Source organism: Saccopteryx bilineata, chromosome 5 (assembly GCF_036850765.1).
Source record: "Saccopteryx bilineata isolate mSacBil1 chromosome 5, mSacBil1_pri_phased_curated, whole genome shotgun sequence".
Taxonomy (NCBI): domain Eukaryota; kingdom Metazoa; phylum Chordata; class Mammalia; order Chiroptera; family Emballonuridae; genus Saccopteryx; species Saccopteryx bilineata.
Window position 1 is genome coordinate 149,148,482 of NC_089494.1, and position 21,256 is coordinate 149,169,737.

General features: G+C 38.8%; 1 protein-coding gene and 1 non-coding gene across 3 annotated transcripts in view; one reads left to right on the forward strand and one right to left on the reverse strand.

Moving 5' to 3' along the window:
- Positions 1-21,256, reverse strand: part of ITIH5 (inter-alpha-trypsin inhibitor heavy chain 5) — an 83,764-nt gene that overhangs the window by 31,594 nt on the left and 30,914 nt on the right. For both annotated transcript variants that reach the window (XM_066279646.1, XM_066279645.1), the window contains 2 exons: positions 3,235-3,404; positions 2,056-2,172 (listed from right to left, as the gene is read on the reverse strand). In XM_066279646.1, coding sequence (XP_066135743.1) covers positions 2,056-2,172; positions 3,235-3,404 — 287 coding nt within the window. The remainder of the gene's footprint in view (positions 1-2,055; positions 2,173-3,234; positions 3,405-21,256) is intronic.
- Positions 11,888-11,994, forward strand: LOC136307065 (U6 spliceosomal RNA). The gene has a single exon (XR_010725757.1). It is a non-coding gene; the product is annotated as a U6 spliceosomal RNA (small nuclear RNA).

A 21,256-nucleotide genomic window follows, 5' to 3' on the forward strand; every position in this document is an offset into this window, starting at 1 on the left:
ATTGAAATAAATAGAAGAAGGCATGAGAAACATAGAGAATATGGAGAAAAAATATGACATTGGAATCCCAGAAGGAAAAGTTAAGACAAAGCAACTTCAGAAAAATAGCTGAATCCACAAATTTATCAAGTCCTGGGAACTTCAGGCATAAAAAATAAAAAGAAATTCACACCTAGAACCATCATATTAAAACAATAGAAAACTAAAGACAAAAAGGAAAACCTCAAAAGCAGTTGACAGTAAGTTATCTGTAAAGAAACAACAGTTAATAATATAACTGACTTTTTATAAGTTGATTTTGAGATAGAGAGAAAGAAAGATAAACAGGAAGAGAGAGGGGAGGAGGGAGAAAAAGAATGAGAAACATCAAGTCACGGTTGCTTCACTTTAGTTGTTCATAGATTGTTTTTTGTATGTGCTTTGACTGGGGTGGATATGGGAGATTTCAAGCTAAGCCAGCAATCTCATGCTCAAGCCACTGACCTTGGGCTCAAGCCAGTAACTTTTGGGCTCAAGTCAGAGACCTTGAGATTATATTGATGATCCGTGCTCAAGCTGATGACCTTGGAGTTTTGACCTGGGACCTCAGCATTCAAGGTCAACACTCCACCCACTGTGCCATCATCAGTCAAGCTAACTGGTTTTTCAACAGCAACAGTGGAAACCAGGAGACAATGGAATCTATCTTCAATGAACTGAAAGAAAATCACTACCAACCCAGAACTCCATACCAGTAAGAATATATTTAAAGAATAAGAGTGAAATCAATACATTTCCAAGCAAATAAACACTGACAGTATTTTTTTTACCAGCAGATCCACATTTAGAAAGATACCAAAAAGTATTCCTCAGGCAAAAGAAAAGCAACCCCAGATGGAAGGCCAGGGATGTAAAAAGAAAGAAAAGCAGTGATAATGGAAGCATCAGCATACTGAATTCTGTATAAGAATGTGATATTGAAAAACTATAAGAAGTGACTTCCAGGGTGAGGTTATTTTTCCCCTATATTAGTTAGAAATTATATTTGGCTATCTTCTGAAAGAAAATAGTTAAGTCTAATCTTTATATCATATTCTAAAATATTTTTTTTTACTATTTTAGGATAACAAAAAATCAAATGCCATGAAGAGAAGATAAATATTATAGTATGTGATTTTAAAAACATAAATGGTCAAAAATATCCTTGATAGGTAACAATAGGAAAATATGTACACAATTTATCAGCTAGGATCAGTTTCAACTGCCTGTAGAGTAGAACCTCGGAGAGGAAAAAGGTGGGATAGAAGGTTCTTATAAGGTTTGAGATACCATTTTACTCAATTTATTTTTGATAAAATAAATAATGAGTTAAAAAATAAAACCTGAGGTCTAAGGTTTTGATAAATGTAGAGATATTAGTTGGTCTGGTAGCCAGTAGCTCTTTCTGTTTTCTGTCATGTAAGTTGAAAATATATTATAAATGCAAATTTCTGGTATTTAGGACACTAGAGTAAGATAAGAAATAACTTTTCCAGTGGTTTGGGGAAAAAAAAGTAGAGTTGTATTTTTAAGATAATTAAAATTTTTAGTATAAACTATATGTCCCCATGATGTCCCTTCCAACCCTAGAACTTTAAGATTAATCCTAAGTACTGTGAGAGTATCAGTATTGAATTATTGATATATAAGTCCTTTGTTCTAAGAATAGGTCAAGGGGGTTGCCAATTAATATATTCCATTGTTGTCTAAAGATATCATTACTAAACAGAATTATTCCACAACAATGGTGCTGCTGAGCGGCTCTCTCTCTGTAGCCCTATGTCAGCCACATTGTCCACTCTGACAGTCCCCTTTATTTCAAGGTGTTTCTATAGTATGTCCTCCTGCTCTGTGAAAACCACCATGTTGAAATGATAGTCTGTGTCAATGGTTTAACTCAATCAGATGAGGAATGTCCTCTGCAGGCAGCAACAGCTGGATGGTAAAGCAGACATTTGGCATCAATTTAATTTTACCCACATCATTCTTCCAGGCAAAAGTAAGAGAAAAAAAAATGGGCATTCGGCACTCACTCACCTGCCGGAGTTTGGTTCCTACCATGGAGGCACTGCTGTCAAGCACAAATACCACATTCTTGGGTAAAGGAGGAAGGTCTTTTGGGGCAAAGTAGTGCACAAAATAGCCATTTAGCACCTAGTGGAGAGAAAATAAAATAAAAATGGTAGGTCTCAGAATAGGTAAAAAAAAAAAACTAAAATGGACAGTTTCTGGAAGTTCTAAAAAATCAAAGAAAGCATGAAAAGGGATCTTGGGTCAGATTCTGTACTCAGAGCAGAAGTATTCATGGTCGTGATCCTTCCAAGAGAACAAATTGTTAATTTAATCTGCATAAGGGTAAAATCATCCCTTAAAATTTTATCAGCTATATTGACTAATGCAATTTAACTTATTCAGCCTGACCAGGTGGTGGAGCAGTGGATAGAGTGTCAGATTGGGATGTGGAGGACCCAGGTTCGAGACCCCGAGGTCACCAGCTTGAGCGTGGACTCATCCGGTTTGAGCAAAAGCTTACCAGCTTGGACCCAAGGTCGCTGGCTTGAGCAAGGGGTTACTTGGGCTGCTGTAGCCTCCCAGTCAAGGCACATATGAGAAAGCAATCAATGAACAACTGAGGTGCTGCAACAAAGAATTGATGCTTCTCATCTCTCTGCTTCCTGTCTGTCTGTCCCTATCTGTCCCTCTCTCTGTCTCTGTCACAAAAAAAATAATTAAAAAAAATTTAACTTATTCAGCCCCTTCTGCTCCTTCCCACTTAAGAATACTACTTCTTTAATTATCTAGTTTTTACCAAGCATCTGACAAACTGAGATGTCAAGGAAGTTGCCTACATTCTGGGTGCACATTAATATGTTTTAATATTCCCACTTGGTCGTCTCTGGAGCAATAAAGGGAAATGAGCCAGGGACCAGTCTTTCTTAATTAAAATTAAAAAAGAACTAAAATTCTAATGTCACCTAACACACTACAGGGAAATTTATAGATTTCATTTGTTCTCTAGATTACTAAAGCAGGAAATAGATACCCTCAGCCTCCAGTTAGAGAATATCATTAGTCCCCTTGGGCTAACATTTTGGGTTAAAACATATTTCCTAAGAATCAGTAAGTTCTCTCTCCCCTAAGTACTAGAATCCCCAGTTCTGGATCTAACTAAAGTATCAAGCCACTAACATGAAATAGTAACAACAAACCCCTTACCTGGATGTCCCCAATGCTCTGTTCCCTATTGACATCATATCTAATGATGAAATCTCCCAAAATGCCATTCTGGGCAATCTTGGCTTGTTGTATCACACTAGGCATAAAAACAACTTTGGCAAAAGTTTCATTTTGATTGATAACAGTAGAAGGAGGTGGTCCATCATCATCTGCATATAAGATATTAACATAATAACTGAATATATAAATATTTTTCTGGAAAATAATAAGAACTGTTTTGTAGTGACACAGGGCACTATACTTTATTTCATTGTAGGTTTATTTCCCTAAACTTCCTAGACTTCATACTGATAATATACCACAATGTATGGGATATGTTATCATATCTGGCCTTTTGGCTAAGACCAAGTATAGATATGTTATCATATAGTTCACCTTTATGCCTCCTTTTTAATCTTTTCTTATGAGAATTTTTTAAACACACAAATATAGAGAGAATAGTACAATGAACCCCCATGTACCCATCACCTAGCTTTAATAATTATCAACTTTTACCAATTTTTATATGTTTTTATGTATCACATTACAATTACAATTTTTTGCTACAGTACTTTAAAAACAAACCCCAGACATAGTAATTCATCCATAATACTTTAGTATGAATCTCAAACTATCAGAACCATTTTTCTAACATAACCACAAAACCATTATCACAAGTAACAAAATTAATGCTCAATACTTTATTATGTCCAAATACTCGGTCTGTATTTAAATTTTCCTGATTCTTTAGAAAATGTCTTGGAATGGTTGATTTGTTGGAATCAGGACCAAAACAAAGTCCCCACATCACATTTGGTTTATGTTTCTAAAGACTCTTAGTTTTAAACTGTCACTCACCCCCGTCTTTTTTTTACTACTACAAATATGTGTAGTAAAACATTGGTCATTTATCCTACCAATTTTCTCACATTCTGCATTTCATGATTGTTTCCTTATCCTGTTTTTTAACTTGATCTTATATTTCCCTGGTTTCCAACCTTGGCTTGTACTGTAACACTTGGCTTGGGAATAAAAATACTGATTCCCAGGCCAAAAGTTTAATTGGTCTAGGATACAGCTTGAGCATCAAGATTTTTAAACTCCCAACATGAGCCTAATGTGCAGGCAACGCTGAGAACCACACTTCAATTCCCTGTATTTCTTTGTGTTATGGTACAGAGAGTTGAAGGCTTCGTTGAACTTAGATTCAATGCTATTTGCAAAAATACTTCATAGGTGATTCTGATACTTGTTATTTTATCACCTCAGAAGGTACATAATATCTACTACTTGTCTACTTTCAGTGGTGGTAAAGTTGATGGTGGGTTCCTGTATTGTCAAGCTGATCAGCCATGATGAAGTTCTTGACCAATCTTTACATAACAGTTTTATCAATTGCTAATAATGTTTGTCTAGATCCTCTATTTTATTAGAGTTGTATAAGGGTGGTTTCTATCTTTACTTCCACGTGGAGTTATTCCACAAAGAACACCTTTCCACAACCAGTTATTTGGTTGCCCTTCCATACTGTTTGCCCAGAAGTTTATGGCTCTTTAAAAGCAAACAAATAAACAATCAAACAAACAAACAAGCTTTTCCCAAAGCTTTCCCTAGGACAAATCTTAGGATATAAATTAGAATTCCCAAAAGGCAAACAGATAAATGTATTTTATGTGATTTAAGAAAAGTTAGTGAGATGACATTAAGCAAAGCCGTCCCAATATTTATTTCCTGATCTCTATTTCCTGTTAGGCACAAAGAAGCAGACTATCTGTAACTTACAGGTCTATACAACACCATGTCTATATACTTAGCAGCAGAAATCCAAATTTTTGAGATCAGTTTACACAATAAAAAATATGAAAATAAAATGGACCCCCACATGAGGGCTGCCTTAAGCTGTTTTCCCAAGTTCCCCTGGCTTCATCTTGCTGAGCATTTCCTCAGTGGTGGGCAGGAGCAGGTGGAGGGAGGACAGCTTAGACTTGGGACCTTCAGAGTGCAGCTCTGTCGGAGTCCCTGAAAGCACAGCTGTGGAGCTAAGGAGAGGCATGTAGCTTGCTCACTTCCCTTAATCTGTTTTTCCAAGTCTCACTGACCCTGTCCCGCTGGATCCAGTTCTGCAAGAGGAAAGCAGCTCCACTGAGAGCTGGGACAATTGGAGTGTGTCTCCCTCAGAGGCTCAGGTCCAGGGCTCAAGCAGGCACGGCTACAGAGCTAAGAGGAGAAGTGCAGTTCGCCCCACTTCTGCAGCTTGTGGGCCAGTGGTGCCCCAACTTTCTTTTCTTTTACAGAGACAGAGAGAGTGAGAGAAAGGGACAGATAGGAACAGACAGACAGGAAGGGAGAGAAATGAGAAGCATCAATTTTTTGTTGCAGCTCCTTACTTGTTCGTTGATTGCTTTCTCATATGTGCCTTGATCAGGGGGATATAGCAGAGTGAGTGACCCCTTGCTAAAGCCAGAGACTTTGGGCTCAAGCCAGCTACCTTGGGCTTCAAGCCAGTGACCTGTGGGCTCAAGCCAGTGCCCATGGAATTATGTCTCTGTTCCCATGCTAAAGACAAAAACCCTGCACTGAAGCTGGTGAGCCTGCACCCAAATCAGATGAGCCCGTACTCAAGTCAGATGAGCCTGTGCTCAAGCTGGCAACTTTGGGGTTTCAAACCTAGGTTTTCAGCATCCCAGGTCAATGCTCTATACACTGTGCCACCACCTGGTCAGGCTCAAGCATCTTCTTTGACCATGATGGCATGAAACTCAAAATTAATCACAAGAAAAACATGAAAAACAGTCAAACACATAAAGACTAAATAACATACTACTAATCAATGAATGGATTAACAATGAATCAAGAAAGAAATCAAAATCTACCTGAAAATAAATGAAAATGAGAACATAACAATCCAAAATCTATAAAACACAGTGAAAACAGTCCTGAGACGGAAATCTATAGCATTATAGGTATACCTCAAGAAGCAGGAAAAATCTCAAATAAGCCATCTAACCCTGCCTGACCAGGTGGTGGCACAGTGGATAGAGCATGGCCTGGGACACAGAGGACCCAGGTTAGAAACCCTGAGGTTGCCAGCTTGAGTACAGGTTCATCTGACTTGAGCACAGGCTCATCTGGCTTGGGCACTGGTTCACCAGCTTGAGTGCAGGGTTGCTGTCTTCAGCGTGGAAATATAGACACGATCCCATGGTCAGTGGCTTGAGCCCAAAGGTCACTGGCTTGAAGCCTAAGGTGGCTGGCTTGAGCCCAAAATCACTGGCTTGAGCAAGGGGTCATTAGCTTGGCTGGAGCCACCCAGTCAAGGCACATATGAGAATGCAATCAATGAACAACTAAGGAGCTGCAACAAAAAATTGATGCTTCTCATCTCTCTCCCTTCCTGTCTGTCTGCCCCTAACTACCCCTTTCTCTGTCTCTCTGTCTCTGTTTCTCACAAAAAAAACCCCAACTCTAACCCTACACCTAAAAGAACTAGAAAAATAATAATAATCCCAGAACAAGTAGAAGGAAGGAAATAATAAAGATTAGAATAGAAACAAGTGACACAGAGACAAAACACAATACAAAAGGTCAAAAAGAACAAGAACTGGTACTTTAAAAAAATAAACAAGATTGACACACCTTTAGCCAGACTCACCAAGAAAAAAAGAGAAAGGACTCAAATAAATAAAATTAGAAATGAAAGAGGATAAGTACCAACCAACACCACAGAAATACAAAGAATTGTAAGAAAATACTATTTTAAAAAAACTATATGCCAATAAAGTAGAAAACCTGAGGAAAATGGATAAATTTCTAGAAACATGCAATCTTTTAAAATTGAATCAGGAAGAATCAGAAAATCTGAATAGACCAATTGCAACTAATAAAATTGAAGCAATAATCAAAAACCTCCCAGCAAACGAAAGTCTAAGACCAGATGGCTCCACAGGTGAATTTTACCAAACATTCAAAGAAGAACTAACACCCATGTTTCTCAAACTACTCCAAAAAATCGAAGAGGAGCAATGACCTCCAAACTCATTATACAAGGCCATCATTATCTTAATTCTAAAACCAGATAAAGACATTACAAAGAAAGAAAATTATAGGCTAATATCCTTGATGAACATAGATGCTAAAATTGTTAATAAAATATTAGCAAACTAGATCAAGCAATACATTTAAAAAATCATACAACATGATAAAGTGAGATTTATTCCAGGGGTGGAAGGTTGGTATAATATTTGCAAATCAGTATGTGTGATACATCACATAAACAAAATGAAAGCTAAAAATCACATGACCATATTAATAGATGCAGAAAAGTATTTGATAAAACCCAGCATCCATTTACGATAAAAACTTTCAGCTAAGTGGGACCACAGGGATCGTACCTCAACATAATAAATGCCATATATGACAAACTCATAGCCAATATCATACTCAATGGGTAAAAACCCAAAGTGTTTCCCATAAGATCCGGAACAAAACAAGGATGTCCCCTTTCACCACTCTTATTCAATATTGTACTGGAAGTCCTAGCCACAGCAATCAGACAAGAAGAAGAAATAAAAGGCAGGCATCCAAGTTGGAAAAAAGGAAGTAAAATTGTCATTATTTATAGGTGGCATGATACTGTACATAGAAAACCCTAAAGATCCCTCATCAAAAAATATTAGAACTGATAAACAAATTTGGTAAATTTGTTGAATTCAAAATTTGTTGAATTGAATTTGGTAGAATTCAAAATTAATATTCATAAATCAGTGGCATTTTTATACACCAATAATGAACTATCAGAAAGAGAAATTAACAAACAATCCCACTTACTATTGCAATAAAATATAAGGTACCTAGAAATATATTTCACCAAGGAGGTAAAAAGATCTATATTCAAAAAAGTATTGGATACTGATGAAAGAAAATGAGAAAGATACAAATAAATGAAAACATATATCATGTTCATGGATTGGAAGAATTAACATCATTAAAATGTCCATACTACCCAAAGCAATCTATAGATTCAACACAATTCCTATTAAAATACTAATGGCATATTCACAGATCTAGAACAAATATTCCATAAATTTATATTGAACCAGAAAAGACCCTGAATAGTTTCAACAATCTTGAGAAAGAATGAAGTTGGAGGTATTACACTACCTGATATCAAACTATACTACAAAGTTATTATAATTAAAACAGCCTGGTACTGGCATAAGAACAGGCATATTTATCAGTGGAACAGAACAGATAGCCCAGATATATACCCACACCTTTCTGTTTGATTAATATTTAACAAAGGTGGCAAGAACATGCAATAAAGACAGTCTTTTCAATAAACGGTGTTAGGAAAATTGGACACATACATGCAAAAAATGAAACTAGACCACCAACTTATATCATTCACATGAATAAACTCAAAATTAATGAAAGACTTAAATGAAAGTCATAAAACCATAAAAATCCTAGAAGAAAACATAAGCAGTAAAATCTCAGACATCTCTCTTAGTAATATTTTTGCCAATACATCTCCTCGGGCAAGGAAAACAAAAGAAAAAATAAACAATGGGACTACATCAAACTAAAAAACTTCTGCACAGCAAAAGAAAACATCAACAAAATGAAAAGGCAACCCACTGCATGGGAGAACATATTTGACAATGATTCATTTGATAAGGGGTTAATTTCCAAAATATATAAAGAACTTATATTATTTAACACCAAGAAGACAAAGAACCCAGTTAAAAAAATGGGCAAAGGATTTGAATAAACACTTCTTCAAAGAGGAATTTCAGATGACTAATAGACATATGAAAAGATGCTCAATGTCACAAATCATTAGAGAGATGCAAACTAAAACCACAATGAGGTATCACCTTACTGCTGTCAGAATGGCTATCATTTTTTTTTATTTAGAAAATTAAATTTAAGAGGGTGGCATTGATCAACAAGAGTACATAGATCTCAGGTAAATATCTCGACATCATTTGAACAATCAATTATGTTGTGTACCCATCACCCAAAGTCAAATCATTTTCCATCACCTTATATTTGTCCTTCTTTACATCCTTCGCCCCACTCCTTTCCCCTCCTCCACATCCCCCTTCCTCCTGGTAACCCCTGTACTCTTAGCGATCATTAATTAATCAACAAACAATAAGTGCTGACTAGGACATGGAGAAAAGGAAACCCTCATGGACTTTTGGTGGGAAAGCAGCCTGGTACAGCCACTATATATATATAATTTTTTTTCATCAAAAAATTAAATGTGGAATTACATTTTGACTCAGCAATTCCACTTCTAAGAATACATCCAAAGAAAACCAAAACACTCATTCAAAAGAAGACATGCACCCCCATGTTTATTGCAGTATTATTTACAATAGCCAAGATCTGGAAATAGCCCAAGTGCCAATCAGTAGATGAGTAGATAAAAAAGCTGTGGAGGCCCTGGCCGGTTGGCTCAGTGGTAGAGCGTCGGCCTAGCGTGCAGGAGTCCCGGGTTCGATTCCCGGCCAGGGCACACAGGAGAAGCGCCCATCTGCTTCTCCACCCCTCCCCCTCTCCTTCTTCTCTGTTTCTCTCTTCCCCTCCCGCAGCCAAGGCTCCATTGGAGCAAAGTTGGCCCAGGCACTGAGGATGGCTCTGTGACCTCTGCCTCAGGTGCTAGAATGGCTCTGGTTGCAGCAGAGCGATGCCCCAGAGGGGCAGAGCATCACCCCCTGCTGGGCATGCTGAGTGGATCCCAGGTCGGGCACATGCAGGAGTCTGTCTGATTGCCTCCCTGTTTCCAGCTTCAGAGAAATACCAAAAAAAAAAAAAAAAAAAAAAAAAAAAAAAAAAAAAAAAAACTGGTACATTTACACAATAAAATACTAATCAGCTGTAAAAAAAGAAAATCTTACCTTTTACAACTGCATGGATGGACCTGGAAATTATTATGCTAAGTGAAATAAGCCAGTCAGAGAAAGACAAGTACCATATGATCTCACTTATATTTGAAATCTAATCAACAAAATAACAAAATAGAAACAGAAGCATAGATACATAGAACAGACTGACAGCTGTCAGAGGGCAGGGGAGTTGCGGACTGGCTTTTAAAAAGGTAAAGGAATTATATATATATAGACACACAGAGACACAGACAACAGTGTGGTGGTAGCCAGAAGGAAAGGGAGGTGGGGGAGGGGGAGTGGCAAAGGGGGAGGAAAGGGGGTGGAAAGAGACTTGACTGTGGGGGTGAGTGCACGACGCAGCATGCAGGTGAGTTGCCTTGGGCTGTACACTTGAAACTTGAATGGTTTTATTAACCATTGTCACCCCAATGAATTCAGTAAAAAAAAGAAAATGGAAAATTCATAGACATCAGTATATGTGAAAACTGTTTATCCAGATACTAAATCAAAACCAGGCTTAAAACTAATGCAAAGCATCCAATCATCTTTCTAAATCTATTCATGTTGATACCATGGAGTAAGCTGACCAGCAACTTTCCATCCATAATTAGCAAAAAAAAAAGAAAAGGAAACGAGGCATAATTTATTCATAGTAAGTTATGTTCAATAATAAACTTCATTCTGCTAAAGTTTTATTAGACGTTAAAATCAACGGAAGTTTAAAACATTTTCTTCAACAGAACAGACAATTATTTTTCAGAAACAATTTAGGTATAACCTTAACAGGAACCACAGAGAAAAACTAAGTCCTCTGTTATTTGCACTTATCGAGGGCAAAAATTTTGAGAGTGACCAGAGAGCTAGCAAATAGGAAAGTTTATTCCTATAGAAAGACAGTTGTATGGACTTGTTCTTCTGAAAAAGGAGTTGGAAAAATCCCGATGGCACATTGACAAATGCCAGCGTCCAATTCACCAGCTTGGTTGACATGTCTTAGAATCAAGACAGGAAAAAGAGACTGAAAATGGAAAGGTTCTTGAAACAGAAGGAAACTTGCTTGTTCTCTGGAGTCAATCTTTCCTTTCATTGGTGATTATTGGTAAAGCACCAAGAGTGAGAGGCATGATAGTACACTAGCTAAGAACTCAGTATCATAAATGAATGAGAAGGACCTGCTTTCAGGACTGGTTTAACCTCTTATTATCTACAAGGCTTTGAGAGAGTTGCTGAGCCTGGGTTATTTCATCTACAAAATGGATTAATGGTCTACCAAACTCACTGTTGAAAAGATCAAATGATGTAATGTACTTAGCACCATTCTGATTAATGGTAAGCAGTCATGCTAGCTAATACTATATATGATGAATGTAAAATATCTAAAAAATAGAAGGGTCAGGGAATTAAATGGAAGACAATACAACATGTCAAACTTGGGATACAACAAGCAACGAAAAGAAAAGAACCACTGCTGTTTACAGCATGATTGAACCTTACAGTCATTTTAAGTAAAACATAAAAAAGAGTATAGCCCTGGTCAGGTGGCTCAATGGATAAAGTGTCATCCCAGCACACTGGGGTTGCGGGTTTGATGCCCGGTCAGGGTCATACAAGAAGCAATCAATGAATGCACAACTAATTGGAACAACTAAGTGGAACAACGAGCTGATATTTCTCTCTCTCTCTCTTTCCTTCTAAAGTGTATCAGTGAAAAAGAAAAATAGTACTTCCTCAAAAGTCTTCCTTTAAAAATAAAATAAGTGCTCGCTTCGGCAGCACATATACTAAAATTGGAACGATACAGAGAAGATTAGCATGGCCCCTGCGCAAGGATGACACGCAAATTCGTGAAGTGTTCCATATTTTTTTAACAAAAATAAATAAATAAAAATAAATAAATAAATAAATAAAACTATAAATACAAATAATATTTTTTAAAATGTGTATACCACATTTCCCCATGTATAAGACACACCTTAATTTGGGGGCCCAAAATTTGAAGAAAAAAAATGTATTACATAAAGTTATTGAACTCAAGTTTTATTCATCATAAATTCATACAACTCCTCATTACTGTCAAAACTCCATTAGCTTGTCCTCACCTGTTTCTGATGACAAATCACTGTCTTCAACAGTGAGCACAAAAACAAGCGCAAAAAAGCGGGAAATGCAAGGAAAAACATCTACAACCACTGTATAAGACGCACCAAGTTTTTAGACCCCAAAATTTTCAGAAATCTGTGCATCTTATACATGGGGAAATATGGTATTCTCTACGCTTCCATTAACATAAAGCTTATGAGCCACAGAACTTATCCATAGCAATTGTAGTGGTTACCTTGGGGCAAGGGTAAGGACTGACTGAGAAGGAGTATAATGTAGCCTTTTGGGGTGATGGAAACACTCCATGCCTTGACTCAGAAGTAGTTGTACAGGTATATACATATGTAAAAATTCATCAAGCTGTACATATAAGATGTATATACTTTATTCTATGTATACCCCAAATCTTAAAAAAAATTAAAGTCATTGGGAGTTTAAGAGAATATATGAAATTGTACTCAGAGTAATTCCAGCTGACATAAATCACACTGGGTATAGTTACCAGGAAGCACTTTTCATGCAGTACCAGTGACAGCTCTAAGAAAGATATTCTGTTAACAGAGGCCACTGTCACTGTATCTCAGCAGAAGTGTTGGAGCCAATGCTGGGTGACCCAGTCATCTGCAGGGATGGTGTCAAGCATTTCCGACAGTGTGGGCTTGGACCAGCAGCATCAGCGTCATTGGGAAACTTACTAGAAACACAAATCCTTGGGCTCACCTTCAAACTGAGTCAGAAACTCTGGAGATGGGACTCAGAAAGTACTATTTTAGCAAGTTTTCCAGGTGATTCTGGCTCTTGCACGGAGACAATGGTCACATGTTTTTGATGTATGTAATTGGGTGGCACTAACATTTTATATTATTGTAATTAGATTGGACTCTTTATACCATCAGCATGTACCAACTTTTTCTTGTTTCAAATCTCATTAAAATGCTCTTTTTGCCTATCCTGAATTAATACCATTCATTGTTGAATGAAAGCACTGAGTATTCAAAAGTATAATTTCTCTCTTCACAATTCATTTGAGGAGGCTCTTTGATATAAGCCATGAGAAAGGATAGTGTATTATTATTTTGGTTTCCTATTGACCTCTAATGTTTGCCAGTTCATGATAAAAATTCATGAGATTCCTCTAAATGGGCTTGTTTTTTATGCCCCCACTGTGGGTTGACTCCCAGTTTGGTCACTCACTGGGAGGCCTAGCTCCTGAAGCTGACTTCCACCCATTAAGTACCAGAGAGTCAATATAGCAGTGAATTTTCTACTCCCTATCGGGAAGAAAAAAAGTTGCCTGGGAAATATTTCAGAATAATCTCTCTAGAAAACAAAATCCTCTTTTTAGTAGAGGAGGAAATAAATTTTTTTTTCCAGAGACAGAAAGTCAGAGAGAGGGATAGACAGGGACAGACAGACAGGAATGGAGAGATGAGAAGCATCAATCATTAGTTTTTCATTGAGCGTTGAAACACCTTAGTTGTTCATTGATTGCTTTCTCATACATGCCTTGACCGAGGGCCTTCAGCAGACCGAGTAACCCCTTGCTCGAGCCAGCGACCTTGGGCTCAAGCTGGAGAGCTTTTGCTCAAACCAGATGAGCCCTCGCTCAAGCTGGAGACCTTGGGGTCTCGAACCTGGGTCTTCTGCATCCCAGTCCGACGCTCTATCCACTGCGCCACCGCCCGGTCAGGCAGGAAATAAAATTTTTAATCAATGAGGTTAGTATAGTCTGCTGCAGCATTACTAACCAAAATCCCAAAGCAGAATGAGACTATTCAGCTTTTCCTTACTGTGAATTGGGATTCATGCTAGTGATGCCCGCAAAATAGTTCAAAAGCACAATGAGCTTTATTAGCAGGACCCTCAGCAGTCGTGGAATATGTTCTAAAGCTAATGAAGAGTGCAAGGGAAGAGGTTAGGAGCAGACCAAAAGAGTGAGAATCTGACCTGCTTCTCCAATGAGAACTCAGATATACTTAGGGGATATTTCAAAATGAATATGAAGCGATGAAAAAGAAGCATTTGATTTTTTTTATTAAACAAGAACATCAGAAAAGCAAACAACAAGTCAAAGAAAGTTGTTCAATTATGCAAATGAGATGCAAAACCACCTTTTATTTCCTTGGTGAAAATGCACTGTACAAAAGGCTGAAAGCACTGGAGTATCCCCACATTCCCTGATCCTCTAATTTTTGTGAGCAGTGTATCTTTTCCTCCTGTCAGTTTTTCTCCTTCCTGCCCATTTGGTGAGGGGCAATAGGGAGGCACTTGCTCTGAATTGAAGGAAGCTGAGTCTTCTAATGTCATCTTCCTGTTTTCACCCAGGCATCTGTGGTCTCATGCACAACCACCGTTGGTGGCATACAACTGCCTCCAGGGTGTTCTCCGTGGGATGCGCTAACCGCTTTCTCTCCACCCACTGTTCCCTGATTCTAGGGTCAGGGCATCCCCATGATGCCCTCTTCCTGTCTAAAGCCCAATATTTTCTGAATAAGAAATATGTGTTATTTTAGAGGCCACATAAAATTGAAGAAAGTGTGCTCTAGAGGATGACAGACTCAAAATGACTATCTCTAGCTTCAGTTCCACATCTGTTAAACTGGAGTAAACTGCATCATAGAATCATTGTCAGAATTAAGTGAGATCACACACGTATAAGAAACTGAGCTTAAGGCATGGCACACAGTAGGTGCTGAACACATACTAGCCCCCAGCCTTATCCCCTTCAGAAGTAACTTCTTGGCCTCTCTGTCTAGGACAAAAGGCAAATCACTAGTTTAAAATAACTCTTTTATAACATACAATTTACATTTTGCCACAACAGGTTTCGCTACATCACTGGGAACTCAGTAAAAACAAATCATCATTATTTGGACAGAAAAAAAGGCAAATCATAATAAACATTCATAACAGGAATTTAAGAATGTTTTTATAGAGAACAATCTTTATAAAGTATAATGCAGTTAGTAGCTTCCCAAGAGCTTCTTAAAAGTATATACAGAAATTTGCATGAAAACATACATGTTAATTTTTTCTGGAAAAAGTGTTCATAGATTTCACCAGATTCTCCAAAGAGTCAACATAAGGTTAGGAAGCATGCACTCAAGTGTTATTAAACATTCCTCCATCAATTCTACCTGGTAATGACAACGCACTTCATATATTTTGTGTAAATGATGAAGAGAACAGAACATATGCTCTTAGTTTTGCCCCAGAACATGGATGTTATTCACAAGTAAACATTCTCTTTCTAGACAACCCCATGGGGAAAAAAAGAAGCCAACTGCTATTTAAAAATGTCTAAAGGTAAATGCAAATCAAAACTGCAATGAGGCCCTGGCCGGTTGGCTCAGCGGTAGAGCGTTGGCCTAGCGTGCGGAGGACCCGGGTTCGATTCCGGCCAGGGCACACAGGAGAAGCGCCCATTTGCTTCTCCACCCCTCCGCCGCGCCTTCCTCTCTGTCTCTCTCTTCCCCTCCCGCAGCCAAGGCTCCATTGGAGCAAAGATGGCCCGGGCGCTGGGGATGGCTCTGTGGCCTCTGCCTCAGGCGCTAGAGTGGCTCTGGTCGCAACATGGCAACACCCAGGATGGGCAGAGCATCGCCCCTGGTGGGCGTGCCGGGTGGATCCCGGTCGGGTGCATGCGGGAGTCTGTCTGACTGTCTCTCCCTGTTTCCAGCTTCAGAAAAATGCAAAAAAAAAAAAAAAGATAGAAAAAAAAACTGCAATGAGATACCACCTCACACCTGTTAGATTAGCTATTATTAACAAGACAGGTAATAGCAAATGTTGGAGAGGCTGTGGAGAAAAAGGAACCCTCATACACTGTTGGTGGGAATGTAAAGTAGTACAACCATTATGGAAGAAAGTATGGTGGTTCCTCAAAAAACTGAAAATAGAACTACCTTATGACCCAGCAATCCCTCTAATGGGTATATACCCCAAAAACTCAGAAACATTGATACGTAAAGACACATGCAGCACTATGTTCATTGAAGCATTATTCACAGTGGCAAGGACATGGAAACAACCAAAAAGCCCATCAATAGATGACTGGATAAAGAAGATGTGGCACATATACACTATGGAATACTACTCAGCCATAAGAAATGATGACATTGGATCATTTACAGCAAAATGGTGGGATCTTGATAACATTATACGGAGTGAAATAAGTAAATCAGAAAAAAACAGGAACTGCATTATTCCATACGTAGGTGGGACATAAAAGTGAGACTAAGAGACATTGATAAGAGTGTGGTGGTTACGGGGGGAGGGGGGAGGAGAGGGAAAGGGGGGAAGAGGCACAAAGAAAACTAGATAGAAGGTGACAGAGGACAATCTGACTTTGGGTGATGGGTATGCAACATAATTGAACGACAAGATAACCTGGACATGTTATCTTTGAATATATGTATCCTGATTTATTGATGTCGCCCCATTAAAAAAATAAAATTATTTAAAAAAATGTCTAAAGGTGAAAAGATAAAGAAGCAAAGAACCACACGTAAGGACATCAGCTGGAAGCCACGCCCCTTTGGGCTATCTGACAGAGGGATTTCCTGGCCTCTGTTTCCCGCGGCCCTTGGTGTTGTCTACAGTTGGAGAAACGTAGCCAACACCTGATGATTTTACAGAAAGATTTTCAAACAAACAGTGCCTGCTTATTCCCCTTGGAAAAAAGATTAAATTGCCTGTTTGCTTATGTAACCTGTTCACTCACCTGGGCTCCAGTGGGGAGATTTCTTAAATATATGGCAGTCAAAAATACTGTGAATAACTGGGTAACTACCCTTTGATGGTAACAATAAAGACACAATTCAAGCAAATCAGCAGAGTATTAAAAGGGACATAGATATAACATTCAGCATGGTGATTATACTTAATAATACTGCATTGCATATTTGAAAGTTGCTAAGAAAGTAGATCTTAAAAGTTCTCATCAGAAGAAAAAATTCTGTAACAATATGTGGTGATGGATCTTAACTAGACTTATTATGGTAACCATTTTGTAACATATTCAAATATCAAGTCATTATGTTGTACACCTGAACCTATATAATGTGGTATGCCTTTATAGCTCAATTTAAAAAAAGAAAACACTGGCTAGTTTTCAGGAGAAAGAAAGTGGTAATGTTCCGGCAATGAAGAAGGGAAAGAACTTGGTTAATTAAACATCTTCATACATCCCTTATTATATGAATTGTTTTTTTATTGGAAGGGGGTTTTCTTCCCTATATATATATTTTTTTCTTTAGGGTTTTGAGCTTTAGGGAGAATTTTTTTTTTTTTCATTTTTCCGAAGCTGGAAACGGGGAGGCAGTCAGACAGACTCTCGCATGCGCCCGACAGGGATCCGCCCGGCACGCCCACCAGGGGGCGATGCTTTGCCCCTCTGGGGCGTCGCTCTGTTGCATCCAGAGCCATTCTAGCGCCTGAGGCAGAGGCCACAGAGCCATCCCCAGCGCCCGGGCCATCTTTGCTCCAATGGAGCCTCGCTGTGGGAGGGGAAGAGAGAGACAGAAAGGAAGGAGAGGGGGAGGGGTGGAGAAGCAAATGGGTGCCTCTCCTGTGTGCCCTGGCCGGGAATCAAACCCGGGACTCCTGCACGCCGGGCTGACGCTCTACCGCTTCTTTCCCTATATTAATATTTGGTATTTTACATCCTTTAGGAAAAATGGCATCATTATAGATGTGACAGCAGCATAGAATAAAAATGTAAATTTACAGCTGAAGAAGTTCAAATTGAACTTTATCACTTTATAGTTAAGTGGCATTTGCCCATATTTCTTAGCAAATTAGTTTTCTTCACTACTTACACAGCGCTATTTTTTTTTCTAAAATAATATAGCACTGAGTCTGTTTTCCGTGTTTGATTGTCTTCTCAGAGAACTATGCCTGAAAACAATACAATTACCTAACACATTCTAAAAGCAGTTAGCCCCTAAAAACACACATTGCCCCTCTGCAATAGCATTTTGTGTCCATTGAAGACCTCAAGTACTTGAAACTGGTGCTCTAAGTACTTGAAACTGGTGCTCTAAGTACTTGAAACTGAATGGAATGGAGGCCCCAAAGAGCGGTGCTAGAACAAAGGAGGATCAAAAGACTTCTGTCAAATTCCTTTACATTGTCCTCACGCATGCAGGCAAAACTGCGGAGTCATTTAGAAAACCTGGGTGTCCTTTCATACATTCAACCTGACAGAGAGTTTTCTCCTTTTATTATTCAAAACTGCCAACTCTACACACCCATTAGGATGGCCACTACAGAAAAAAACCAAAACAAAATCAGAAAATAACAAGTTGTTGGCGAGGATATAGAAAAATTGGAAGCCCTGTGCATTGTTATAAATGTAAAATGTAATAGGGACATCAAAAACAGTATGGCAGTTCATCAGAAATTTTAAAAAAGAACTCTCATGTGATCCAGCAATCTACTTTTGGGATGTATACCCAACAGAACTAAAAGCAAGATTTCAAAGCTCCCATACTCCATGTTAATAGTAGCATTATTCACAATAGCCAAGAAGTGAAGCAACCCGAGGGTCCTTCAATAGATAAATGGATGAACAAAATGTGTTCTATACATGCCATGAAATGTTATTCAGCCATAAAAAAGGAAGGGTATTCTGTCATATGCCACAATACGGATAAACCTTGAGGCCATCATGCTAAGTGAAATAAGCCAATCACAAAAAGACAAATATTGTGTAATTCCACTTCTATGAGGTTCTTAGAGTAGCCAGATTCATAGAGACAGAAAGTAGAACAGCAGTTGCCAGGGGCTGGGAGAAGGGGGAATTGGGAGTTGTTGTTGAACAGACATAGAATTTCAGTCTGGGAAGATGAAAAATTTCTGAAGATTAGTTGCATAACAATGTGAATAAACAACACTACTGAACTAAGATGAAGGTGAAGAGGTTGAGATACACAGTTTGGAAGTTACAAAACAGTCATGGGGGTATAAAGTACAGCATAAGAAATATAGGCAATACTGTTGTAATAACTATGCATGGTGGGTACTGTAAATATCAGGGGGACACTTTGTAAAGTATATAATTACTAAGCCCTATGGCTTACAACTAAAACTAATACAAAGTAATATTGAATGTAAATTGTAATTTTAAAATATTTTAAAATTTTTAAAAAGAAACAGTTAAGATAGTAAATTTAATGTTATATATATTTTTTGCCACAATTAGAAACTTCAACTGTAGGGACATCTTTGATATTTTTAGGTTCCAAGCATTTAGCACAGTGCCAGGAACATAGTGAGAACTCAAGACAAGCTTTATGAATATATACCATGGAGATGACTCAACACATTGGTATGAAGTTGAGGAGATGAATAGAAGAGCCCCTTGAATGGATCATCTTGAAAGTGTTTTGGTGGGTGTAGTAGATGCTCTTGATAACCCATGTCACATGCCCTGGACCAACCTCTGGTTTCATTTACAGTTATGGTGGTCCGTGTCATATGCTCAGACAACATCCCACCTCACACACCAAACTAAGACAGCAAGAAAAAGGCAGAAACAAAGACAGGTCTCCTGGAGAAGAGTAGGTTGCTCACCAGTGGCAAGTTAAAGAGAGAGGGCCACCCTCCTGGGTCTCTCTGAGTCATCCTGCTCACAGCTGGCCCTGACAGAACCACAACAATGTCAGAAGAAACAAGATAAAGTGGGTTCTCATATTGGCATTAAAAACCAAACCAGGCCCTAGCCAGTTGGCTCAGTGGTAGAGCGTTGGCCTGGCATGCAGGAGTCCCGGGTTCAATTCCCGGCCAGGGCACACAGGAGAAGCATTTATCTGCTTCTCCACCCCTCCCCCTCTTCTTCCTCTCTGTCTCTCTCTTCCCCTCCCACAGCCAAGGCTCCACTGGAGCAAAGTTGGCCCGGGCGCTGAGGATGCCTCTATGGCCTCTGCCTCAGGCACTAGAATGGCTCTGGTTGCAGCAGAGCGACACCCCAGATGGGCAGAGCATCGCCCCCTGCTGGGCATGCTGGGTGGATCCTGGTCGGGCCCATGCGGGAGTCTGTCTGACTGCCTCCCCATTTCCAGCTTCGGAAAAATACGGAAAAAGAAGAAAAAAAAAACAAACCAAACAAAGCCATCTATGGAGCCAAATGATTCATACCTGAAAAATTTTTGCACTGAACAATGCTGGAAACCCACACATAACAACCAGAATGTTCCCTGGCAGATATACAGAGGTCAGACAGGGCCATGCCCTTCCAGCTGCAGAGTGGACACCAGAGCCACGGGAAGAACACAGAGCAGCAGGGACCTAAAACTGGCGTGAAAGGTCAGTCTCAACACAGCCCTTCAGTAAGGCAGCACTGCCAGGTTTAGCAAATAAAAAGGCAGGATGCCCAGTTAAATTTGACTTATAAACAATGAATGACTTCTTTTAGTATGTCACATACCAATTTAGTATGGAACATACCAGTTCTCCGAAATTCAAATTTAACTGAACATCTTATCATTTACTAGGCAATCTTGGCAAAAAATAAAAAAGTAAATAATAAAAAATAATAATAAAAAAGATGAGCTTGAGGTTTTTTAAATCAATCTTCTAGAACCAAATTCTGACTTGAGATCTGGCAAGGATTAACCAACTTAAACCAGGAAAGTGTTGAGAACCTAACAGCCTTTCTATTGCTGGTAGCCATTATTCCTAAATTCATTTTACAAATACTCAGGAGCACCCATTCTGTGGGAGGCGCCATGCGAGGCACCTAGAATACAATTAGTAACCCTCACAACAAAAGGCAGAGTCATGAGGTCAACAGACCAAAGAAAAGCGTAAGATTTTAAAACAGATTCAATTTGACCTTCTTGGGCATCTGCTGAAATACAAGACATTGTGCTTGTCCTCAGTCAGAGGTGACTTGGTCTTGCAGGGTCTGTGGCTGGCCATTAACCTACTCTCAAAGACAGCTGCACTTTCACATAAAAGGTGATAAAACTGTATTTCGAGTGGTTCTCTTCTTTCTAATTAAGCTTCCCTGGTCTTTAGAATTA